Here is a 22,746-nt window from a genome sequence, read left to right on the forward strand (position 1 = left end):
ACAGCCTCTCGGCTGCTCGCCGACTGCTTCCGGGATCCGCCTCCGGCCGTGGCACAGCTCCTTCCCTTCATTTTACTCCGTTAAGACACAGGCTTCACCACCGCATACCACATCATCATGAGAGCCAGGTACAAGGGCCCTGGAGGTACGGGAGTAGTTTCCCTTGGGGATGATGCCACCGTTGGCCAACTTTTCGACGAGATCAAGACTCAGACCGGCATCAACGACTTTACGCTCAAATTTGGCTGGCCTCTTCAAACCTTGAGCCTCGAACAGAAGGATGCCAACGCCAAGGAGCTCGGTCTTAATGGTCAATCATTTACCATCGAGCCCGCCCCATCACAGAGGCAAACGCCTGCAACTTCAGCCGCGTCTCAAACCAGGCCCTCCGATGCGAGCGTTCCGATATCCAAGAAGCCTCGACTCGACTCAGCGAGCGACCCTAGCCCGTCCGATATCAGTATCCCGTGGCCTGAACGCGAGTCAACCCTCTGTAAGTATCCGAACCCCTCACTCATACCTGCTTCCTCTCACACATGTCAGTGCTGCGGGTCATGCCCGATGACAACAGCTGTCTATTCACCGCCTTCGGCGGCGCCATCCCGGGCAAGCAGATGGAAGCCAAGGAGCTCCGCAAGATGATCGCGGATTACATTCGCCAACATCCCGACGAGTACTCCGAGGCCGTCCTCAACATGCCCCCGGATAAGTACTGCCGTACAATCCAGGACCCTGACCGCTGGGGCGGTGCAATCGAACTCGGCATTTTCTCAGACCTCTTTGACCTCGAGATCCTCGCTTTCGATGTCAAGAGCCAGAATCCACTCAAGTTCGGTGAGAACAAGGACTCGCGCTGCATCCTCGTCTACTCGGGCATTCACTACGACCGCGTCGCCTGCAGCCCCTCGGAGCCGCCCTTCACTCACTCAGACCTCCCTCCCGAGCTTGACCGCACCAACTGGAGCACCTCGGATGACGAGATCCTGGCAAAAACCAGGGAACTCATCCGGAAGCTGCACGAGATGCATTACTTCACTGACACGGTCGATTTTCTGCTTCGCTGCACTATTCCCGGCTGCGACTGGATCGGCAACGGTGAGAAAGAGGCCAATAAGCACGCCGCCCAGACCGGCCATATGGGTTTTGATGAAATCAAGGACGAACCCCATGGCGGCGCCGGCACTGCTGCTGCCGTTGGCGACACCACTCTGCGGAAGTGCAATGCACCTGGTTGTGAGTGGCTTGGCACCGGCACGATCGAGTCCCGTATGCACACAAGCGAGACGGGCCATACGTCCTTGACCGAAATTCCCGACTTTTAGAACGAGTGCCTGCGGAGGTTGCGTTAGAGGACGGAATTAGTGGTGGTGGCTGTTGAAATCTTTGAGGGGGGGGGCGGGCGTCTTTCATAGGGCATCTTAGGGGAGTCAGACAGCCGCAACAGGCTCGGTGAGGGCCGGGAACAAGCAAGGATTTTGGGTCTTTCTTTTCCACGGCATTATCTCCGTATAAGAACATGATGAATATGACTAAAGAATACCACCCACGCCTTGTGATGATCAACACGCATGCCTCGCATGCCCTTCCAAACATGGCCTTACCTCATATGCCGCAGCGAGCTTCATTTGTACGTCAAGCCACCGCCGAAGCTATGCTCACTGTTCTGTCCGCCCTTTTCGATCTTCCCCTCCGTCACCCCCGTCGCGAACGCGCAGCCGCCCATGTCCCGCTTCTCGACCTTGCCGGCAGCCGGCGAGATGTCAAAGTCGAAAATATCCATCGGCAACCCGATGGTAGTGCAAGCATTGGGGATGTCGACGATGCCTGCCACATGGCCTTGTATGGGCGCACACGACATGAGGAGGTAGATCTGGTAGTCGCTGTAACCGAAACGGCGGAGGTACTCAATGACGCCTGTCAGTGGTCAGTTAAGCTACAACTCCTTTACGTTGTCGCTCTTCTCCGTATGCCTCGGTAGTAAGTATGATCACGGGTCGAGGAAGAAGGGGGGAAAGAAGGAAGAAAAAAAAAAAGAAAAAAAAAATACATACGGAGACATGTCTGACGATACGCAACAGTGACGTCCATGTAATGCTGCTTCCCATGCTCATCGACGGAGAACCCCTCGAAGTAGATGTGCCTTCCGGGGCCGAATTGCGGCTCGACAGGACCTGGGATGTAGATGGGCGACTTGAGGTCCAGGTCCGCTACACCGTTCTTAATAACCTTGAAGTTGATTGTGATGACGCCGGCCATCTCAATGGCGCCACAAAAGGAGATTTCTCCGTCGCCCTCTTTTCGTTCGCGTCAGGATACATCTTTTATAGAGGCGCCCGGGGAAGGGGTTTGTCGCTGTGGACACGGCATTTACTTACGAGAAAAGTGCAAGTCTCCTACGCTGAACTTGGCGCCGGGGACGTGAACTGGTAGGTAGACCTTGCTGCCTCTGCTCAGATTTTTGATGCTATTCCGCGTCAGCACTGGGCGATGCTCACCCCCCACACTCGGTATCACATTGTGCAGAGGGAAAGACGGGTTTAACCCCAGGAACGAACCGACTCACTCGCAGTTCCCGCCATGCTCGGGACGTCCCGGAATAGTTCTCGCCCCTTCCATCCCAACAGTCTTCTTGAGCGCCTCATCAGCAGCGCCGGCATGGACGTTGATCGGTTCGGGGGGCTTCGCAACGTCGCGGTCCAGTTTGTTGGCCGCGATGAGCTCCGCTTCGCGCTTGTTCCACGTGTCCAGCACCTCTGAGGATGGCGCACAGCCCAGAATACCCGGGTGAATGAGTCCCGCGAACTTGACGTGTGGGATGTGGCGCGACGTGCAGTAGATTCCCTCAAAATCCCAGATGGCCTTGGCGCTGTATCCAAATCAGTACGTCAGTTTTCTGGTGTTTCACGGATATGGTGGGAAGAAGAAGAGAAGAAAGAAAAAAAAAGAAAACTCACGCTGTGGGATAAATCTCGTCCAGGAAACCTCCTCCGTTGTTCTTATCGAAAACGCCAGTGAACCCCCAGGGCTGGTCCTCAAAGGGCTGCACGTCCATGATTTCGACTAGCAGCAGATCGCCTGGCTGGGCGTCCTCGACTTCGAATGGTCCGCTGAGATAGTGAATCTTGGTCAAATCGACGTTGAGCATGTCGTCTGCCGAGTCGTTGTTGCCAATCTGGCCCCCAGTCCTGGTGTCGAATAAGTAGATGGACATGATGAAGGGCGGAGAGTGAATTACCAGTCAACACACTCAATCTTGACCGTTTCGCCATTCTTGATGGTTCCAGCGAACGGAACTAAGCAGGTTAGTAAATGGATTGTGGTATAAACTCGTCTTCCGTGTACGTATGTGTGGGCGAGGTGCTCATGGATAAGATGGAAGGCAAAGATGGAGGAACATCAAAGTGGCAAACGGTTTATATCACTCACTGTCTGGATGCCATCTGTTCTGTTGAGCGTCAATATTTTTCACCACCATTGTACGCAGATATACTCACGTGTAGACCTGGCTGCTCAGAGGCCGGCTTATCAAGGCTGACCTTGTTAGCCGTTCGAATGCCAGTCTTGCCCATACTTTGATTTGAAAACGTGAAAGTTGAGCAGTATTAAAAAAGTTTATATCGATTGCAGTATTTAGGACGGAAATATTGCTACACTTTTAACCATGAGTATGGCGGGCTAAGTTACCCCTAGATATACATGTCATCCGAGCTGGACCAGTGCTTCCAAGTTACCCCGCCTTCAGGTCCTCGGAACTGGTCATTTCATGCACGCAGCCATGCTTCACCTGCCATAGCTGACTGTCAATTGGAGGATGAGACGATGCCGCAGATGACCTGTAGGCAAGATGGTACCAGTGCCGAGAGTGCGGAGCTTGATGCAGCTTGGTCTGATAAGAGCTTCTTCTAACGCCGTATCAGGCTTCTATCTGACAATCCCCGCATTAACCGAGTGGGTTCCGCCGCCGGCCGACTCCAAGCGTAAGTGGCACACCAATCGATAAGACGGAATAGTGATCTCATGCCACATGTAGACTTTATCATGAAACGTAATGAATTCGGAGACCTGGGGTTGTTTATCTCGGCATCTGAGTTGCGGATCGTACTGCCTGTGCCTCATGGTTGCAGCAGCATTTGGGATTTGTACAGTCCACAAACCTGGTGAGACTACATATGATGTTGCTGCTATTTACGTGCGGGGACTCTGCCATGATTGGTGACGAGTGACATGGCCATTTGGCATTACATTTACATGAGCTCTTACAGCTGTTTCTGTGTGTCCCTTGTCGGCTGCGCCTGGTGTGGCTTCTGGTGGATGGAATCCAGATTGCTGAGGGACAGATTGAGAAATTCGTGCTTGTTTGTCCATTCCTGCTGGCTCTCGGCAAAAGCGGCCTTCTCGCTGGGGGGCGGGGGAGGGTCGGTGATCTTGGTAATCAAATATGCAGTTGATGCTTCTGCAATACCGTATATCAGGACACCGACCAAGGGGATCTTGATCATAGTGTAAAACCCAATGGCGAAGCCGAACAGGAGGCCTTCACGGCTGCGGAACCAGTTCCGCTTCTGCTCTTTAGTGAAGTGCACTCGAGAAAAGTACGGCTCTAGCAGTTCTCTCATCAAACTCCTCGAGGCAAAATAGCTCTGCAGGAAGATAACCAAGTAACGCTTGGGCAGGAAAATGCCGGTCCCAAAAATGACTGAAGCTGGGCCTAAGCCGACGGCTTTGTTAAAAGTGTAAAAACTGGCAGCAGGCAGCACAAATCGGCCGACAACGGGTAGGTAAGAAAGAGCGAAAACAGCGAGGGAGATGGCGCCCTTGCGAGCAAAACGGTACAAGAACATGCTGATGGCCTCCGCAGTACTCGTTGAGTGGGTGCTGCCGTCGCTGACCTTGTACAGTCTGAGATTGGGATAATACATGTCTCGCAGCTTGTCCGGGTCGTCGTACTTGTGCTTCTGAACGTATGTCTTGTCAACCCAATTGAGTGAGTCCATGAACCTGGGCGAGTGTCAGCGAGTGATATATGGAGCTCCAGACCAAAAGTTCAACTTGCATGTTGTCAAGAGTGGGAGTGACGTAGCGCATCAGAGCCATCAGGAAGAAAGGAACTTGAAGGACATATTCCTCAACGAAGTTGAGGCCTCCCACGATGTTGTCGTCCCAGGTGACATGGTCTAGGCTGAAAATCAAGGATAGGAACCAGAGCAGAACCTTGACTCCAATAATCTACAAACAAGTAAATATTTTGTCTCGAACGATAATAGCATAGCATCGTTGGCATGAGCGATGGCAGATGTGCTTACGGGAATGGATATAATAAGGCGGATAGCTAGGCCGGTCAAGACGGCGACGCCAGCTTGTCGGTAATGATCCGAGGTGAATATAGCGGGATTCTGGAGAGCTCGATGAGCTTGTTTGGGTTAGAAGACGCATTTCGAACCATGCAAGTCTGGTGATAGTTGTCATTGTGGCTCACCTCCAACCAGCGTCAGCTGGGCACCTCGAATGACTGAGTTGATATCGAAGTGGGACAGGTCGAACTCCTGCTTGAGCTTCTCCTTGTCAAAGGGGAGCTTCTCGCTCTTTTCGTGCTTCTCGGCGGTAGCCATGGCTTCCAAGTTTGCTGTGTTGGTAGTGCAGATCAACGAAAAGTTGGAGGGGGGTACGCGAGCTCACAGTTGAGCTGAGCAAGAGCTGAATTTGGGGGGGTAGAGGTGATGACGACACTGGCCGGGAATAACGGATAGTCCTTGGAGGGGACAGAGTACGTCTCTTTTACGCGTCCACTCGGGTGGCCTGAGCTTCTTCGTGTTCTGCCTGTTAATGATGACAGGTGGTAGGGAGAGTTTAGCTCTCTTATCTTATCGCATGCGGCAGCGCCAGCTGCAATCGGATTTTTGTGACCTCTTCACTGGCTGACAGGCACTAGTTTTGCAGTATGTGCATACCCCCCTCTATTCAAGCGATTTTCAAAGGAGACCAATACAAGTCTTAAAGCCCTTGATGGCTTTCTAGATAGATTCTGCCCAGTACCAACCAATGTCCGATGAGCACACCAATCGACAACTTGAGGTGGCTCCCAACGACATGTATCATGGGTCCAACGATGGTTCATTGACATATTTGAACTATGTAGCTCAGATACAATTTTTGTGACCATCTGGAGGTAACCGAATCAGCACTTGACAAATGCAAGGACATAGGTTACAGGAGAGGTGGATGGGGGCCTTGGGTGGATAGCCAATTAATTAACTTGAGCGGTGGCACCGGTTCCTGTCGAGAGCTGCGGCTGCAATGCGCACGCGTCGAACTTGCATCCTAGAACGAGTTCGCTGGCTGCAGCTGCAACCCCTGCTGCAATGGTGGGATCTGAGAGCACGTAGTTTTAATGCAGTCCAGTTAAGGCGGGAGTTGTCATGGGAGACCCGGGACTCTCGAAGGTTTCGTTCGACTCGCGGAGCTGCTGAAGTGGGCACCCCACCGAGTTTAAGAATGCAATGGGTACAACAGGTTGGGAAAAAATCAAAAAAAAAAAAAAAAAAAAAAAATCAAGAAAGACATGCTGATAATGCATACGTTGCCATAACTGAAGCCGAACACCGACTGATTACGAAGTGCACGTTGAGGACACCCCATGCTGTCACTCCCTAAGCGGACACTACAGAGCCCTGGTTTCCCCATACCTCCCCCCCCTTCATAGTAGGGGTGCAACTGGCTGGGATGCTCGGTTGTCCCCGCTACAACCCCAACGGGTTTTTTCCTAATCGCGTGCAATCTTTAATCCAGACGCCAAATGAGAGGGGGGCGGTGGAGGGGAGAAGGGCCCGGGCACGATCACGAGGGCGCGTTTGTTAGTCTCTAGTTAGTAGTTGTGCTAATATGGCTTGTCCAGTGGATTAGGTATGTATATATGTATGTCGACTGATAATAGGGGAAGGGGGAGGCACAAATTGATGGTGGTGGAGAGGGGCGTTGGCCAAATCCAGGGGACCATAAGAAAAGAAAAAAAAAAGAACAACTGCATTTATATTCACTCGTAGCGAGGAGACAAGAAACAAAGTGCAACATATGAATGGTCACTCATTCCTGCATCGTACGTCTTTGGACCCCCTCCCGTTCGGTTGGAATCGAGTGTTTCTTGTATAATTGTCCAATGACGGTTCATATTGCTGCACTCATCTGCTCTGTGTCAGTTGTCAATGATGCCAATCTGCTACCGAGTGAAGTGACTAGGCAAGGGGTACACTACTGGGGCTCCATCGCTATCAAACAGACGCGCTTGGTAGGGCATTAGAGGAAACCGAGAGCGTCAGAACCCCCCCGTCGGCGCGTGGTGCGTCGAACGAGTCCCCAAGAAGCCGTGACATCGTTACCCCCTGGTCGAACCATGAGCAAATCCGTCCAAGCTCCCTTTCGTACCCTGGCCTGACCTTGCTTCTTTCCCCAATGTGCCCTCTTTCAATCTCAATCTTGTCCATCATCCCAAAAACCTTTTTTTTCGTAACTCTCTCTTCCGTTCGACTTTTCATACCATCTCCTTATTGGGGTTTCTTCCCGATTACATTTTGCCGCAGCGGTGGTTTCTTCTTCGTCTGAAGGTTTTTTTTACTGAGACCCCTTCAAGACACGGCATAACTATCGTTTTGCTCAGCTCAAAAGGGGGGTCTTGTTCCTCGTCTGCCACCCACGCCCTCCCACATTCATCCTCCACCTAAACCACGCCCATACTCCGCGCCCGCTACCTTGGGAGCCCCCGTCTGCCGATCGGATCCTGAGAATTCCTCCGCTTCCCAACTATCCCTTGCTATCCCCCTCCTCCGCGGATTCTGGCGGGCGCGCCGACGAACGTAACGGAAATTGTCAGATACGACCCCAGCGCAAGGGGAAAAGGCTAAGCCTCTCTCGACAATATTCAGAGCCTGCCATGTCCCCAAATTCGAGCTCGACATGACCCAAGTCCAACTTCTCGCCACAAAACATCATTGAACCTATTCTACCTTCACGAGACGGAAAGCAATAACTACAACTGACGTCTCTCCTTTTTCCTCTTTCCCTCTTTAGGGACGGCCACTATGGAGTCCCTTCGTACCAACTACCCGGCCCCTCGCCGTGTCGCGACAGCCCCGGTAGGAACACCCGTACCGGCACCCCGATCTACTTCAGCAGGTGGTCTCGTCGAGACGCTTTATAACCATCCCAATGTCAAGATTGTAGCATTCACTGCCGCGTCTAGAGGCCGAGCCCGGAGTCCCGGACGTGGCCCCGCCGACGAGCCCGGCACCTTGTCCGCCTACTCGCAGTTGGAGAGAACAATCGCAATAGGTGTGTTTTCTTCGTTCTCATCTCCTCAAACTTGACTTACACATTCGCCATCAGGACCCTTTCGGATATATCGCACCGGGTCTGTAGCCTTTCTGAACTGCGGTTCCGCCCTACAACCCATGCTTCCCAAAAGCCAATGCTGGGCTCTAGAGGAAGATTCGAGCAAGTTTGTCTTGCAGATACGTCGGCCTAATTACTGGAGGATAGAAATCCCAGTCACCAATCCCACCGAGCAGGAGCTTGCGGCCGCTTTCAAGGGCGTTCTGGACCAGATACTTCAGTTTGAGAAAACGGAATGCCCCTTCCAGAGATCATTCACTGTTATCCTCCCCGAAAAACCGACAACCCCCATGAAGAAGCGTCCATGGACCCCTCCCGTCAAGCGTGCGCTGCCTGTTCTTTCCACCCCGGCCCATGAAGTGTCACCGACTCCAAAGGTCCTCAACCCCAACTCCAACAGGAGGGCGTCGACGTCCCTCGCCATCAGAGGCCGAACCGAGCAACGGCGATTCTCCGTCACCGGAACCGAGTTCCAGTCAAGCTCTGAATCGCGAGGGACCAGCACTGAGACGTCACAATCAACCGACCTGTTGCGGGACCAGGAACCGTCAAGCGAGACACGCTCTATCGCAGAGGAGAAAACTGAATCGGAGCCGCTTAGTACCGAGACGATTCCCCAAGTGCTAGTTGAAAAGACCGAGTCAGATGGTGCTGCCAACACTGAAACCGCGAAGCCTGAGGAAGATTTCATGGAAACAAACTTCGGTATCACGAAGGAGCCGGATGCTAAAGGGCCTGAGGAGGCTGCTCCGGCAACCGCTGCCGAGGAACATTCCTCCAAGCCTTTCAAAGTTCATGACGTGCATGACGACCCTTTTTTGAGCAAAAATTCTGATGATGAAGTACTTGCGAGCAGACACGTTGAAGATTCAGCTGCACTGAGAGATGTCACCGAGCCTGGAGAGACAATTCGCCCCACGGCCGCCGTTGCTGTTCCATCCGCCAAGTCAGCTCGGCCCTCAGAGGAAATTGATATCGTAAAGCCATCGAATGAAACCAAGCAAGTGCCGCTAGAAGCCAAGGAGGGGCAGCTGTCGTCCGCGTCCAACCAGGGCAAAATGGAAACTTGCTCAAGCAAGGTGACAATCTTAGAACAGCCGAAGCCGTCGATAAGCTCACCCCTACAGATCAAGGAGCAACTGGTTACTATCGAGGCAGCCCCCAGGACCCCTTCATCCTTTGAAGCTGATACACCTACACCTACAAATATTTACGATGTGATTCGTAACTATGAGCAGAAGTTGGCCGATGCTGCTCCGACGTCGACGCCTGCTGACGAGGTCAACCCCACTGACAGTGAGCCTCAAGCAGAGGCAAGTGATACTAGTGACTGTGGATCAAGCCAGGAGTCTCACTCTGGAACTGACGGAGAGGTGCTTGAGGGCAGCGGCGTGGTGGGCGGTAGGCGTAAAAAGCTGCGAGGTTTCAGGAAAGGCCGCGCTCTCGTCCCTCCACAGCTGACACTTGTCACCTCAACACCGCCAAAGTCAGCAGCAAGACAGACTGCGATTCTGGATGACACGGAAAACACCAAAGAGTCGGTATCGCCGACGGGCTCAGCCGACTCGTTTCATAGTGTGCAATCGTGGCACTCGCCCGTCACCCCTGTTCCGCGATCTCCTGCTTCAGAAGCATCGCCAACAAGGTTCCCGTACCCTCATGACAACATCTTGATTCCCAAGAAGCCGTGGCACTATCGTGACATATCTGATTTGACTGTTACTCCCGAGACGCGACGTACCTGGGATGCGACTTCGTCTCTTACAGATGATAGCTCGCTGGAGAGCGCTGCAACCGCACCAGATATGGTGTCCGAAGTGGTGGAGCAGCCAGACAAGTCTGCCTTATCTGAAGATGAAGCGGCCACGACCGCAGTCGCGCGTCGCCCCTACCTGCGTCATCGGGCAACGACGAACAGCATATCGGTTGGTCGCAGGGCCCTGTCGCCTTTGCCGCCGCCAGCCAACCTCTTTGCTCCTACAGCGACCACAACCAGACGGCAGCCGTTCCTCCGCAGCCGACTGGAGATTGTTCGCAGGATTCCCATGGCCATTGTTTCCAAAACCTGCGAGGTTCTCCTGGGCCCGCCCAGCCATCTCATCACGTTGATGCTTCAGGTGGCTGCCAAGATTGCTGCTGGAGAGTGGCGCGGCATGATGTTTGGTTATGGTGAAAGCGGAGAGACTATACCTGTCCAATGGGACTACTCAGATGATGAGTACAGCAGCTGGGGAGATGATGATGACTACTACCTCAGCCAGGTCGAGTCGTCGCGCGCAAACAGCGTAATCGGTAATGAAGACTGTGACAAGACATTGGCAGACGACAACGCGGACGGGACGGGCCGCGGCTGGGAAGTTGACTGAAGCCGTGGAGGCGACGGTCTATAATGAATTCATGTATGACCATTGTATGTTTTACCACCAGGAAATGCATCTAGGATGGAAACTTTTTTTTTGGGCGTTTGAGCAGCAAGACACTGCGTGGGCGGGCCTTGGATGTTTGGGGGGGGACCTCAGAACTTCATATCTGGGAGTCGACAATGTATGCTCGGTGGCGGCCGGCATGTTTGGGTCTGTTTGGCTGGTTTTTTTCCACTTTTAATGTACAAGTACTTCGCACAGGGACATGGTGGGATGGCTTTTTTTCTTTCTGGTCTTGTTTCTTCTACTTTGACATTACGAGGCATTTAGTCGGGACGTTGATCCCCAACCAGTACCATTCGAGATTACAATTCACGTTTACAAGAATCTGACAGATACAGCGCGGACAGGCAACGTATTGAACCGGGCGGATACGCCGACGTGATAGCCATGTGTATTTATTGACTCATCCGTGTCACATCCTTAATTAACAATGGAAGCGTTGCGAATAGAGTTAATACCCAAGGTTCAGCACACCCTAAATGTCCCGTACGTATGTATGCCTTGCGCCCAGGAACACCAACGCGAGATACGACGACGGCAAATCACCTTGGTCTGCTTCCCCGAGTGGTGACAATCAAGCTGTGCGGGCAGGAATTATTGGCATTTCGCAGTCTGCAACGGGACAAGACGGCGCCATCTCTCTGCCCTAGCGAATCAGATGAGCGCAAAAAAAAAAAAAAAAAAAGAACTCTAGCGCTTGTTTTTGCTTGTCTGTGAATCGGGTCATCACTGTCGCCGGTTTCTGTCGTCGTATTTGAGCGAGTTATGCGATTGGTCGGCTGGGTTTTGAGAGACGATTTTTGGCGTATCGCATTCTTCGGGTCTGTTTTGTTGCGCATTCGAGGTGAAGCAAGTGACGAAATCGCAGGAGACAAGGCTTTTTTTTTTTTTTCTTCCTGCGGGACCGACTCGAAAGGGATTTATTTGCTTCGCGATGAGATTATGTTTGTTTAAATAGAAGTATATATATATATATTTGCTTGCCATTCGTGATTCTGTAAAAACTCCATCGCTTTGACATCCTTTACCACTACAGCGAAGAACCAATAGAGACCTGTTTTACATTCTAATCAGCTTCGCGTCCCTGAAGACAAACATGACAGACGGAAACTACGGTATGCTCAGAGTAGCCTTGGCGGACTGTCGCAGGATAAACCATGTCTAACAGCTATCATAGTCGACGGAAGCTTCTACTTCTATGCTCCGAACAAAGGGGCGCCGATTTTCTTCGCCATTGCTTTCTTTGCGTCGGGTGCTTTTCATTTCTGGCAGAGCTCGGCGCACGAGTTGCGCGTTTCTGCAACATAGGGGAGTGTGGTAACTGATGAGTTCTTGCGGAACCAGTCACTACAAATTCTTCAAGGTCACCGGCCTCTTTTCGTTCTGCTGCCTGCTCTTCACAGCAGGTTTCGCACTAAGGATATACGGGTCATATCATTATGATGACCTGAACCCGTTCATCGCGAGCGTGTGTCTCATCTATGCGGCACCGTGAGTATCCCTAACTTCGTTTGCTTGAATCCAAGGGAAAACGGGCGTCTGTGGGTTGGCAGACTGCTGACTTTACCTCGACAGACCACTTCTAGAGCTGGCAAACTACCATATCCTCGGCCGCGTTCTCTACTACGTCCCCTACTGCTCACCACTCCATCCCGGTCGCGTGCTGAGCACCTTTGCCTTCTTCTCAGCCATCGTCGAGTCACTAAACGGATGGGGCGCCAGCTACTCTGCAAACCAGTCCCTCACGGAGCAGCAGATGAAGACGGGTCATGCACTCATTAAGACCAGTCTCCTGCTCCAGATCTTCGTCATCGCGTGCTTCGTCGTCCTGACGGTGACCTTCCAGCTTCGATGCATGAGGCTCAACATTGCTTGCCATCGCGGCATCATAGGCCCACTGATTACGTTGTACATCAGCGTCATACTCATCGTAACTAGAACTGTGTTTCGGATCGTCGAGTATTTTGGCGTCGCGAGCATGCGTTGGGGGTCGGACATGAAAGTTGCTGATATTTCCCCCGCGATCCGGTACGAGTGGTTCTTCTACCTCTTCGAGGCGACTCTGATGTTGGTGAACGTCGTCATGTTCAACGTCCGGCATCCGAGGAGGTATCTCCCGGAGAAGTATACGGTGTATCTTGCCCAGGACGGCGTGACAGAGGTGGACGGACCGGGTTGGAAAGACCCGCGGCCGTTTTGGCTCACGGTGGTGGATCCGTTCAATCTTTTCGGATCGTGTGGGAGAGGTGACCGAAGCCAGGACCGGTTCTGGGAGAACGATTTTAGCTCTGGGGACGGAAGCAATGGGAGGAAGAAGAGCGACGGCGCCAATGCTGTGTAACCAGCTGCAGTATGTCGAGGGCTTGCACTTTTCTTTGACTTTTTTTTTGTTAGACTGGAATGACCATAGATGGGCGGGCGTAGTGGTTTCGTTGCGCTTAGAGTTTGTTCTTGTATGCCTAGATTGAGTGTAGTTTTAGCACATTATGGAAGCCGAATTTGGCTATATCAGTACTGAGATAAAGATATTGCATGCCCCCAAGGTTCGGCTTGTTGTGATATGTGCAGACACTGCATTGACGGCAATGCCTTCATTGCGCAAAAGAATGCAATGCTGGCCGAGGGCAACATAACCAAAGTGCGGTCGAATATGGTGACAGTTCCATAGCTATCGAAGCCGCTGCAGCAGTCGTGCCGGAATCCAAGCTACGTGAAAGGGGCTGAGCAACACGTCGTAAGTTGCCGGCAAGATCATGCTTCAATGTTCTCTCATTCTCAATCTGACCAAATTTGGAATAACGGACCATGCCGGCAAAAGTACAATAATAGCGCCAGAAGTCTTTGGACGAAGAGCCATTCTGATGTGCCCGGCTCAAAAGACTCAGGTAGGAGCACCTGGTTGAAGGCAACCACGATGCTAATTCCGGTCGGGGCTGAGAACGGTATTATCGACAAGGCAACATGCGACTAGGTGCGGAAATTTGCGTTAAGTTCCCGGACAAGATTGTTGTAAACTGCGGTGGGATACGGGCCTCGAAATAGGGAAGCGAAGAGGCGGTGCTGGCTCATCCTCTGGGACCCTAGACCGCGCTTATAGCGTCTATTAGGGGAGCCACTAAGCGCCAATGTTAGCCGCAGTCCGTAATTTGGGAAAGCATTGTTTTTAGTGTGAAGGATTTCGGGCCCCACGGAACTGAAGGACGATGGGTATTAGTGCCGAGGGGCATGGAATGATTTGATGTTGTTCAGGATCGATGCCAGGGAATTTCGCGGGTGAGGCGGAGGATGTGGAGTTTGTGATGGGAATGAGTTCATCCGAATCAGGAAGGGACGAAAATAGCACAGACCAAGCCACTCTACACTACAATTGGTCTAGAGCAGTGTGGCTTGACTTCCTCGACGAATCCTTACATAAGTCAAGAGCAAGCCTTTACGGCTTTGAAGGAGGAAAGCGAATACGGCGACCTGGGATGTGATGGGGATCAAACAGCGTCACCGATTCGGTGCTGGAGGTCATCTAATGAGCTCCCTTTCTGTTTTCGCTTGTGTCCTTGGCCTTGTAATGAAGCAAGCATGTTGAATCCTCTCCGCGCATTAGCCGCAGCCAGGTTGGCAGGGTGCCTCGCCGATTCTCACCTAGTCATTTTTCCCATTGCCTATCTAAACCTTCTATCTGGAGCTACGGATGCTGTGCAGGTGCAGTAACACGATGGCACGGGTTTTTTAGGGTGCTGACCTGTCCACTCGATGGAAGCCATGTTGGAATATTCCTTCTTGTGCGGAAGAGAAACGTAGCGACGCATCCAAGTCGATTACGCAACGGTGCACTCCCATCATCCTATCCTGCGTGCGATGGCCACACAACTGCGCAATCTTATGCGCTAATTACTGCGACGAGCCTGGATCCTGAAAACGAACCATGGTGTCATGAAGAGGAATGGTGATGCCTACGATAATCCAACAACCTCGGCAGACGATGAGCAGCTTGGCTGCAGCTGAGAAAAGCACTTGCAATTACCATTAGCACACTAGTTTGTCCGTCCTTCTGTCACGGTCCTATGGGGCTCGGACACGGGAGGCCTGAAGGATCACTACAGCAGATCTAACTGCGTTTCTCGGAAGATTTTTATTTTATTTTATATGGCTGCCTGATTGATGGACGAGATGCGGTTCCACGCAGGGCAACAACACCGCAGATGTGTTGGATTGGAGGTTTCACTAGCTGCACAAACTTGGCTAGAGATCAATTCCCCTGGTCCAATTGGAACCGTTTGTATGGTCACGGCGGGGGCAAGGAACATTTCCACAATGCCTTGATTGGTGGTTGATCCACGGGCTCTTTCGACATCCATGAAGCGATTCAAACGGGCAGACAGACGGGCGGGCAGGCGGGGGTAAAGGGGGGGGGGCAAAATGTCACCATCGGCGACCACCGACAAGTGGGGCCACACGGCCGAAACGACTTTCAATTGCTTCTAGCGTATGTATGTGAGTATGTGTGTTTTGCCGGAATGGTACGCTGCTTTGAACCCATCACATTGCCATGCAGATCCCCCGATCTGGTGTCGCTCGATAGGGTCGACAAGAGGCGAGATCAACCGCACATCATCAGCTGGTACCCGAGAATTGACAGCTGAGCGGAGGCTGAGCAGCGGCAACCCTATTAACGCACCTTATATTGTCTTCACTAACAGGAGCTATCCCGAATGGCCGGCCTGGTTCTCCGGTCAAGTCGTTTGCGGTAGATTGAGGGACTGCCATTGCTGGTCTCGCCTCCGAACTATTCCACCACTACGTACACATCGATGGGTGATGCTCGTCTAATGATATAAATAAAGTGGCGAGATGAGATCAAATACACTATACGAATGTCAACGCGACATATTATACACGGTCAGACAGCCATGTACGAAACACGGCAACCCAGAGCAAAACAAAGTGCATTGCTTAACAGGTTTCTCTTTATTGTCGGAATATGAAGCAATATATGCAGAGTGTGTAAGGACCATGGTCGCCGACCTCAAGAAATGAGGTAGTGATTGGGCCACCAAAACGGGTCTGGGGGATGCGTTTGCTACGTAGTATCCGTTAACTTCCTCTTCCAGGGGTGCTTCAGGGGGCCTGTACCCTGTTTTGACTCCCTACTAGTACTAGTACGTGATTTTGCCCATTTCCTTCACCCATCGCCGCCGCAATCCGCAAAACCCACATTTGTATTCTAAAAGCAGCAAAAATCAAAGTACCATGAAGCCTATTCTTGCTGCAAGAGATACAACTTCAGGTAATCCTGGGTCGCACTGGAAGATTGCCCAATGGTTTGCTGTGGGATTTCGGCAGGCGCCCCCCACTCTCACTGATCTGGTATGAGAAACAACCACTGACAGACGCAAAAGGTACGTACCTCCACCGACTTACAGACTTCGCCGCCCAGGTTTCTCATCCTTCCACCAAACCTATCCTGGGCCAAGCCTCCCTCACCATTCCGCTCCTTTTCTTTCCCAACGCACTGCTGTCACGCAAATGGCCCTCCCGCAAATTTCACCCATTGGAGGGGAGGCCATCCCCCATCGACCTGTGAGGGAAATCCGCCTGTCCCCTTCCGTCAACCCGCTGAGGACGTTTGCCTTGTTCCTCACAAGTCATCTGCGCGCCCATATTAGGTGAAAGAAAGAACAACGAGTTCGATAGAGACAAACTCCGTTTCTAGAACGCGACAGCCCACGACCATCCCGGCCTCCGTGTCGTCCCCCTAGCCGCCGTTTTCTTGAAGGCGTCTTCGGCCGTATTCGAGATTGGTCCGGCCCTATCCCGGATTCCATTTCGTACACAACACGACTCGAGCCATCGTCATTTCCCCCTGGAGCCCATGCTGATGGATGCTTGTTGTTGTTTTGTTTGCTTCGCTCGTTCGTTCGTCTGCTTCGCTCACAACGGTTCGTCTAAAACCTTTAACCAGTCCAAGGAGGCGCCGAGGGGCTGTACTTGCTTCTTGTTTGCGCCCCTACATTCTCTCTGCCAAACTCGCAGATGGGCGACTTGGCTCATCTACAGTATAAGTCCCGGCATCCAGGGACGTGCTGTGCGTCAAACTACCATACAAGCCACTACCCGACCTCAACCTTACCGCTTGCGACTTGTCATTTACCCACAGATACGGGCCACTCGCGCGGGACGGGGTTTTATTCTGCTGCCTCAGCTGCCCTCCACAACTCAGGGAACGTACCTTGTTCTTGGCCTGCTCGCCTCTCTTCACACCTCTCCTAGTCTCACGCCGCACGCCTCCGCGCCTCACCCACCACACCAGCATTGCACCAAGCACCTGCACCGCCAATCCGTCCCCCTGGAGGGGCCCTGTTTGGCTGTCCTTGCCCCATTCCATCGGACATCCTTCGCCGGCTTTGCTTGTTATTACCCCTACTGACTGGACCTCTGCCGGGGCGGTGTCTTGCTCGTCCCGCCACAAACTTCCCCTCCTTCCGCTAAATTCCACTTCGAGCCATCTTTGGCTCACTCTCCCTCTCTCTTAGTTCGCCTAGAGATAACTCATGCGAATGAAATTCTGGGCTCTTCCACCTTTGACTCTTTTCTATCGCACTCTCCCGCTTCTGTCACAAGGGCCGATCTGCACCATCTGACCTTTACGTTTCCTTTCAACCTGCGTTACCCGTTGCCTGATGCTTCGACACACACACGCCTTGTACCACACTAGCGCCCAAGCCCAAAAGAAGCTCGGCCCCGACGTGGTACAGACCGTAGACAGCGAGTATCCCCCGTACCGCACCGCACCGTGTCTCGCCATACCAAGCATTCCTGGCCTTGCGGTACTACTCATCCGACTGCATCTCCGCTTTGTCCCCATATCGAAGCTAGCCCAGACCACCGTCGAGTCTAGGGTATCCACTCCTTGGCCGCCTCCCTCATCTTCATATCAACCGCTCACGTCCCCTTTCCCACCACCATGGGCACCCGTTGGAGGACAGAGCCTATTCCACCTCATCTACTGATGGATCACGAAATGGCGCAAAATACGAGCCGCCGGCCCCAGATCTTTGTCCATTTCGAGTTTGGAGTCTCATTCTCACCCAGGCATGCCCCCAATCCACACTCAGTTACCTATGTTTCGAGGGGGATGCGCGATCGCGCCCAAAACTTCCCTCGACAAGTCCCGCCTCCAACTACAAATTACCTGGATACACCCACATACCAGGCTTACCAGCCTACACGACCATCACCACCTGCCCCTCAGCAAAGCATTCCACAGTATCCCCCGATGCTGTCCCATCTCGAGCCTAGAAGGCAATCTCGACAGGAGAGTCGATCCTCGGGCTCATCACACGAACGAGGAAGCTCGGCTCCTCCGCCTTGGAACGACAGTCCCTGGGATGCCGAACCAGATGCTTTGGGCAGTTCGGCATTGCCGCGTCAACGCCCGCGGGCACCCACGACGAACGCCCCGGATTACTGGAAAGCCCTACCAGAGGTGCCATCACGGTTCCGACTAGGAGAGGATGAGCTGCCATGGTCAGCTTCGTCATGGCCTGGGGAGTTTGGCATGCCCGATGATGCGGAAGCCGCCGAAGACTATTCTTCTGAGGTGTCGATGAAATTCCGTGATATTGCTACGCCTGACCCTAATCCAACCTCCCGAGAAAGAGAGGACCCTGGGAGGAGACAGGAGCTGGAGGCACTTTCTGCAGCCATGATGACGATCGACAATGGCTTCGAGGACCAATGGTGGTACCAGGGAGAGAGACAGCAGACTGCAAACCCAGCAGGAGATCTGTTCACTTCATCGGCGTATGCAACTGCGACTGCAACAGCGGAAGCAGTACCACAAACACCAACACAACGTAGTGACGGCAGAGAGTCGTTAGGGTGGGCTGTTGCCCAAGATGATTCTCACATGAGTCTGGCGGGCGCCACGGCATACAATCCGAGCCTATTGGTATCACCCATGTCGGAGTACGCAAGCCCTCGGCTTCACCGGTCATTGACTACGAGGTCTGAAGAGCTTTTTCTATTCAATTGAAGGTTGAGGTAAAGATGGTGCGGAAAAAACAAAAGCATGGCGTACAGGTATCATTCAATAGGTCGGGATCGTGGGACTCCCGAAGCGGAATATTTTGGTCATGGTTCAGATTGATGGAATCTGGCCGTTGGAACTATCGTTTGGATATTGAATACTTTGATCGAGGAGGATATATCCCATAAAGCGGAGGCGTTTGCAACCGCGCTCTTAGTGGTGGTGAAACAAGCAGAAATGCCAGAGTCAAATAATTACTGTATGAAAGGTTCAAAAACAAGACATGATGTATTTGGCGTGGTTCCTTCCTGGAGCTGAATTCCACACTAACGCTTCACAACGCTTGTTGGAATCATCAATATGGATGGACGATTGGATACTGCTAACAAACAGAGGCAGACCGACTTCACCGAAGACACCGGGAACACCTTATGTCCAAGAATGGCAATTATTACTTCGGCGGAATAGCCAAATCCAGGAAGAAGACCTGGACAGCCCCTGCCCGTCCAATGAAAAATTGGCCGAAGATTGGCATGAAATGGACCCGCGATCGACTGTGCAGACGGTCAACAGGAAACAAATTCCAAACAGCAACGACTGATGACGGGCCTGAAGGGGGTTTTCAGACTCTCCGTGTTGACTCATGATGGCTCTAGAACTGGACACACGACTAGTCAGCTCGCCATATCACTTAGTGCGTAATCTGATCGACTTTGTTTGCTGACCGCTATAGTGCAGTATGACGCGCTCCTCAGCAGCTAGTGGTGTCGTGCCCTTGGATCCTCAGCTGAGGGAGAAGGGGGTCAACATCCCGGAAATTAGCACGCCACCAGGACATCATGAGAAGCCGAACCTGTGTTAAACTGCGGTTTTCCGCTCCAGCTTGACACGTTTACCCATCTTCTGTTCGTCAGCGACGCCGTTTGTCTTCACCACTGTCACAGATTCATGGGGTATTCGGCCGCTCTCTTAGTGACCCATGCTCGGTTTACGGCAAAGCCATCCCACTTTTTCCGACGTTTTCACCGTTGGATGGAGACGATGACTATTACATAGTAATGGTTTCCACAAGGGCTTACCGCCACCAACCTCGTCATCGTTCGGTGCGATGAACTTTATTGCCGCCGCTATTGACCGTTCTTCTAGCAACATCATCATGGGCAAAGTCCGGCTAGTACTGTCTAAGTTTGAGCCCCGGTCACAATATGGAGCATGCGCCGAAGAAGGATTCCGTCGCCGCCAAAGCCTCCGAGCCCAGCCGGCGCCAATTGTGATCAAGTTTGGTGATGGGTGGCCGCTTGGCGGTTATGATGTCCCTTCAATTTCGTTTCTATTGATCCAAGGCAACCGACTATGTTGGAGCCGCGAGCATTGCGAATTGGTATTTGAAAAGTGCGACGAGAGGCCCCATCACAGCTCATATCGCCATGCCTCGTCCGTTACGGCCCCATGAACGACCTGCCCCTGCGGAGCCCCGGGCGGGCGGCCTTGGCCGGACTTCTTAGTTTGGGTATGTTGCATGTGCATGATCCGCCCGTCGAATGCAACCCCCCGCCCACCCCCTTCGGAGTTCAACCAGCCTGAACCCTGGTCGCAATGCTGGGCCAGCGTTTCTGACTTTCTCCCTGGTTCTTTGTTGCGAAATCTTCCACAAGAGGGTAATAGTTTTTGAACTATTTGGAGCAGGTTGACTTTTTACGAGACGCTAAAACCCCCACGCTGGGAGCACGGCAGCTTGGATGACCCGTCATTGTTTCGTCCCATGAAATATGCAGAGGAAGAACGGGATGACAGCCGTCAAACTTACCACCCTAGTTTCTATTCTAGGCCCTTGATCTGCACAAGGCCATCTAGGCCCAACATGCCGAGTCTATTGCTACTTTTTGACGGGGAACTCCCTATTCCACGAGTCCTATCTTTCGTGGTGGAGTAGCGTCTCGGGTAACGAGAGGCCGGTGCATGACTGACAGTGGTTTCCGGAATTATCGCGATGAGGGTTGACCCTTGTTTGCGCAACGTTACCTCGTCGTCTAAACGCTGCGGGCTTGACTGACTTCAGTGCCTCTAAGCTTGCGGGTTTGCTGATATTTTGCTGACGAAGTCAATGGCAGGCAAGGATGCAAGACAGTTGATGAGTCGTACACCACAGCGCGCGTCACACACTGCGTGACCGAGATGGACACTAATAAAGGCTTCGTTTCAATATCTCATCTATCGGTTGCTTATTAACTTCTCCAACATGGTGGCTGGCATGTACCGACAAAACCTTGCTTTTTCCAAGCATGAGCGCTACGGGTTGTTGTTGTTGTTGTCAGAGACTCGGTACGTTTATTGCCATGGATGCAAGAACAAGCCTATATCCTAACTAGACATGGACGGTGACGATAAAACAGTAGCTAGTGATGCCAACTTATGCGGTACCTTCTCCACAAACGAGGACAGTCAGATGGATGTTCGACCAGCTTTCAAGTGCTGGGAAACGGAGTCCAGAATATTCTATACTGGAAAAGGAATAGAGAAGCTTAATGCTCCTCTTGGATTTCCGCAACCAAGATCTCGATCACTGGCATCCTGCACTGGGCTCCGCCTTGCGGAATGCGAAAGGTCAGACAAGTGGCTAGTTGGTGCTCGACGATGGAAGTCCGCCGCGTCTGGATGGGGTCGAACCCCGCTGTTGGTGCGGGTGTCAGGGGGCTATTACTCAGACACCGTTGAGGAAGCAGTTGTCAATATCAAATATGGTGAACTACCGAAGCATCTCGGCATTTCTTGTGCGCGCAAACTTGATAGAAGGTATAAGAGTTGCTGGAGGAGCTCCGTTCCCTATTTTTGGCAACATTCCACACCGGCACTGGTGGGCTGAAAAATTATGGAGGGGGCGGAGAAGACCAAGAGGCGACATGACATATTGGCTTGGCCTGGTTTTGGCTCCAAACGACGTGTACAGACCTTTGCGTGGTTGGACCACATACGAATGCCCTCGGACATGGTCGAAAGGCCCTGCAAACGCAATATTTTTTCCGTCTTTGGGAGGACTCTAGTCGGATAAGAGATCCACTTCCCCATCCCGTCCAGTTCAATTCGTTTACACCGACGTAACTCCAGACTGCGAGGAGAACTTGGCGTATCCGACACGAAAGTCATTGTCAAGCCGAGGTTGCTGCCATGTTTAGGTAAACGACGGAGATTTCGCGCCATCCTCCTGTCCGGATGAAGCCCACATTGGCCAACAGGCGAAGAGTTGTGAAGAGCCTGGTGCAGCACCCCCGGAACTGTGGCGTTCCAAGCGATACAGACAAAGTATCGTGATTCGCTAGCGGTCCAGCTGGTCCGCTCAAGCGTGGCCAGTAGTAGTCGTGTGGGCTGCTGCATGGATAGAAATTCTGCTGCCTAGTCACTCTGAGATGCCACAACGAACAGGTGGACACTGATGCATGCCGAAAGGAGTCGGGCCGCAGATCTGATGTGTTATGAAGCATTGATTTTAGCGTTCGCTTGCTTTGAATAAGGGGGAGAACATCGTCCGTCTTTTCGTCCCTTTCAGCGATCTTAGGCATCTTTTCGCAAGATTGCTGGACAGACACCCATAGGAAGGATTCTCTACCTTTGCATTCCGTGGTAGAGGTCGAATTGTGTGCCGTTTGGGCAAAACTCTTACTTCATATCACCCTAAGTACTTGTTTAATTTGGAGCTTCTGTCCATTTAGTCGTTTTGTATATTCACTCTGGGGATCGATTAATGTGTACTTCCAGAAACGACAGCAAGGAAGCCATGCTCCAGAGCACCTGGAGATGGAAACGGGGCACAACATCCAGATTGACATGAGTGATATCAAGTGCCATACCATGTTTCTAAATCAGAAGGCAGGTCGCATGTACAAATCCTGCAGTTGACGAGTCTTCCGGTTCCTGACA

The 22,746-nt window shown here is 52.3% G+C and overlaps 6 protein-coding genes across 6 annotated transcripts; 4 read left to right on the forward strand and 2 right to left on the reverse strand.

Annotated features, from left to right (window-relative positions):
- Positions 1–117: 117 nt before the first annotated feature.
- CTRU02_208924 (ubiquitin thioesterase otu1) lies at positions 118–1,322 on the forward strand (the record flags this gene model as incomplete). The annotated part of the gene is made up of 2 exons (XM_036726124.1): positions 118–493; positions 544–1,322. 2 exons carry the CDS (start codon positions 118–120, stop codon positions 1,320–1,322), a joined length of 1,155 nt encoding a protein of 384 aa, XP_036582317.1.
- Positions 1,323–1,621: 299 nt separating this feature from the next.
- Positions 1,622–3,569, reverse strand: CTRU02_208925 (formamidase; the record flags this gene model as incomplete). Its single annotated transcript, XM_070205174.1, has 8 exons — positions 1,622–1,914; positions 2,052–2,298; positions 2,419–2,464; positions 2,564–2,866; positions 2,955–3,185; positions 3,236–3,293; positions 3,427–3,445; positions 3,495–3,569. The coding sequence occupies 8 exons, from the start codon at positions 3,567–3,569 to the stop codon at positions 1,622–1,624; spliced, it is 1,272 nt and encodes a 423-aa protein (XP_070061249.1).
- A 687-nt stretch (positions 3,570–4,256) lies between these two features.
- CTRU02_208926 (uncharacterized protein) lies at positions 4,257–5,609 on the reverse strand (the record flags this gene model as incomplete). Its single annotated transcript, XM_070205175.1, has 4 exons — positions 4,257–4,998; positions 5,054–5,226; positions 5,304–5,410; positions 5,477–5,609. 4 exons carry the CDS (start codon positions 5,607–5,609, stop codon positions 4,257–4,259), a joined length of 1,155 nt encoding a protein of 384 aa, XP_070061250.1.
- Positions 5,610–8,072: 2,463 nt separating this feature from the next.
- CTRU02_208927 (uncharacterized protein) lies at positions 8,073–10,748 on the forward strand (the record flags this gene model as incomplete). The annotated part of the gene is made up of 2 exons (XM_036726121.1): positions 8,073–8,322; positions 8,377–10,748. 2 exons carry the CDS (start codon positions 8,073–8,075, stop codon positions 10,746–10,748), a joined length of 2,622 nt encoding a protein of 873 aa, XP_036582314.1.
- Positions 10,749–11,904: 1,156 nt separating this feature from the next.
- On the forward strand, positions 11,905–13,149 carry CTRU02_208928 (RTA1 domain-containing protein; the record flags this gene model as incomplete). Its single annotated transcript, XM_036726120.1, has 4 exons — positions 11,905–11,923; positions 11,986–12,094; positions 12,147–12,299; positions 12,384–13,149. The coding sequence occupies 4 exons, from the start codon at positions 11,905–11,907 to the stop codon at positions 13,147–13,149; spliced, it is 1,047 nt and encodes a 348-aa protein (XP_036582313.1).
- Positions 13,150–17,766: 4,617 nt separating this feature from the next.
- Positions 17,767–18,837, forward strand: CTRU02_208929 (uncharacterized protein; the record flags this gene model as incomplete). Its single annotated transcript, XM_036726119.1, has 1 exon — positions 17,767–18,837. One exon carries the CDS (start codon positions 17,767–17,769, stop codon positions 18,835–18,837), a length of 1,071 nt encoding a protein of 356 aa, XP_036582312.1.
- Positions 18,838–22,746: the final 3,909 nt, after the last annotated feature.

Source organism: Colletotrichum truncatum (genome assembly GCF_014235925.2).
Source record: "Colletotrichum truncatum strain CMES1059 chromosome Unknown Contig_0005, whole genome shotgun sequence".
Lineage (NCBI taxonomy): Eukaryota > Fungi > Ascomycota > Sordariomycetes > Glomerellales > Glomerellaceae > Colletotrichum > Colletotrichum truncatum.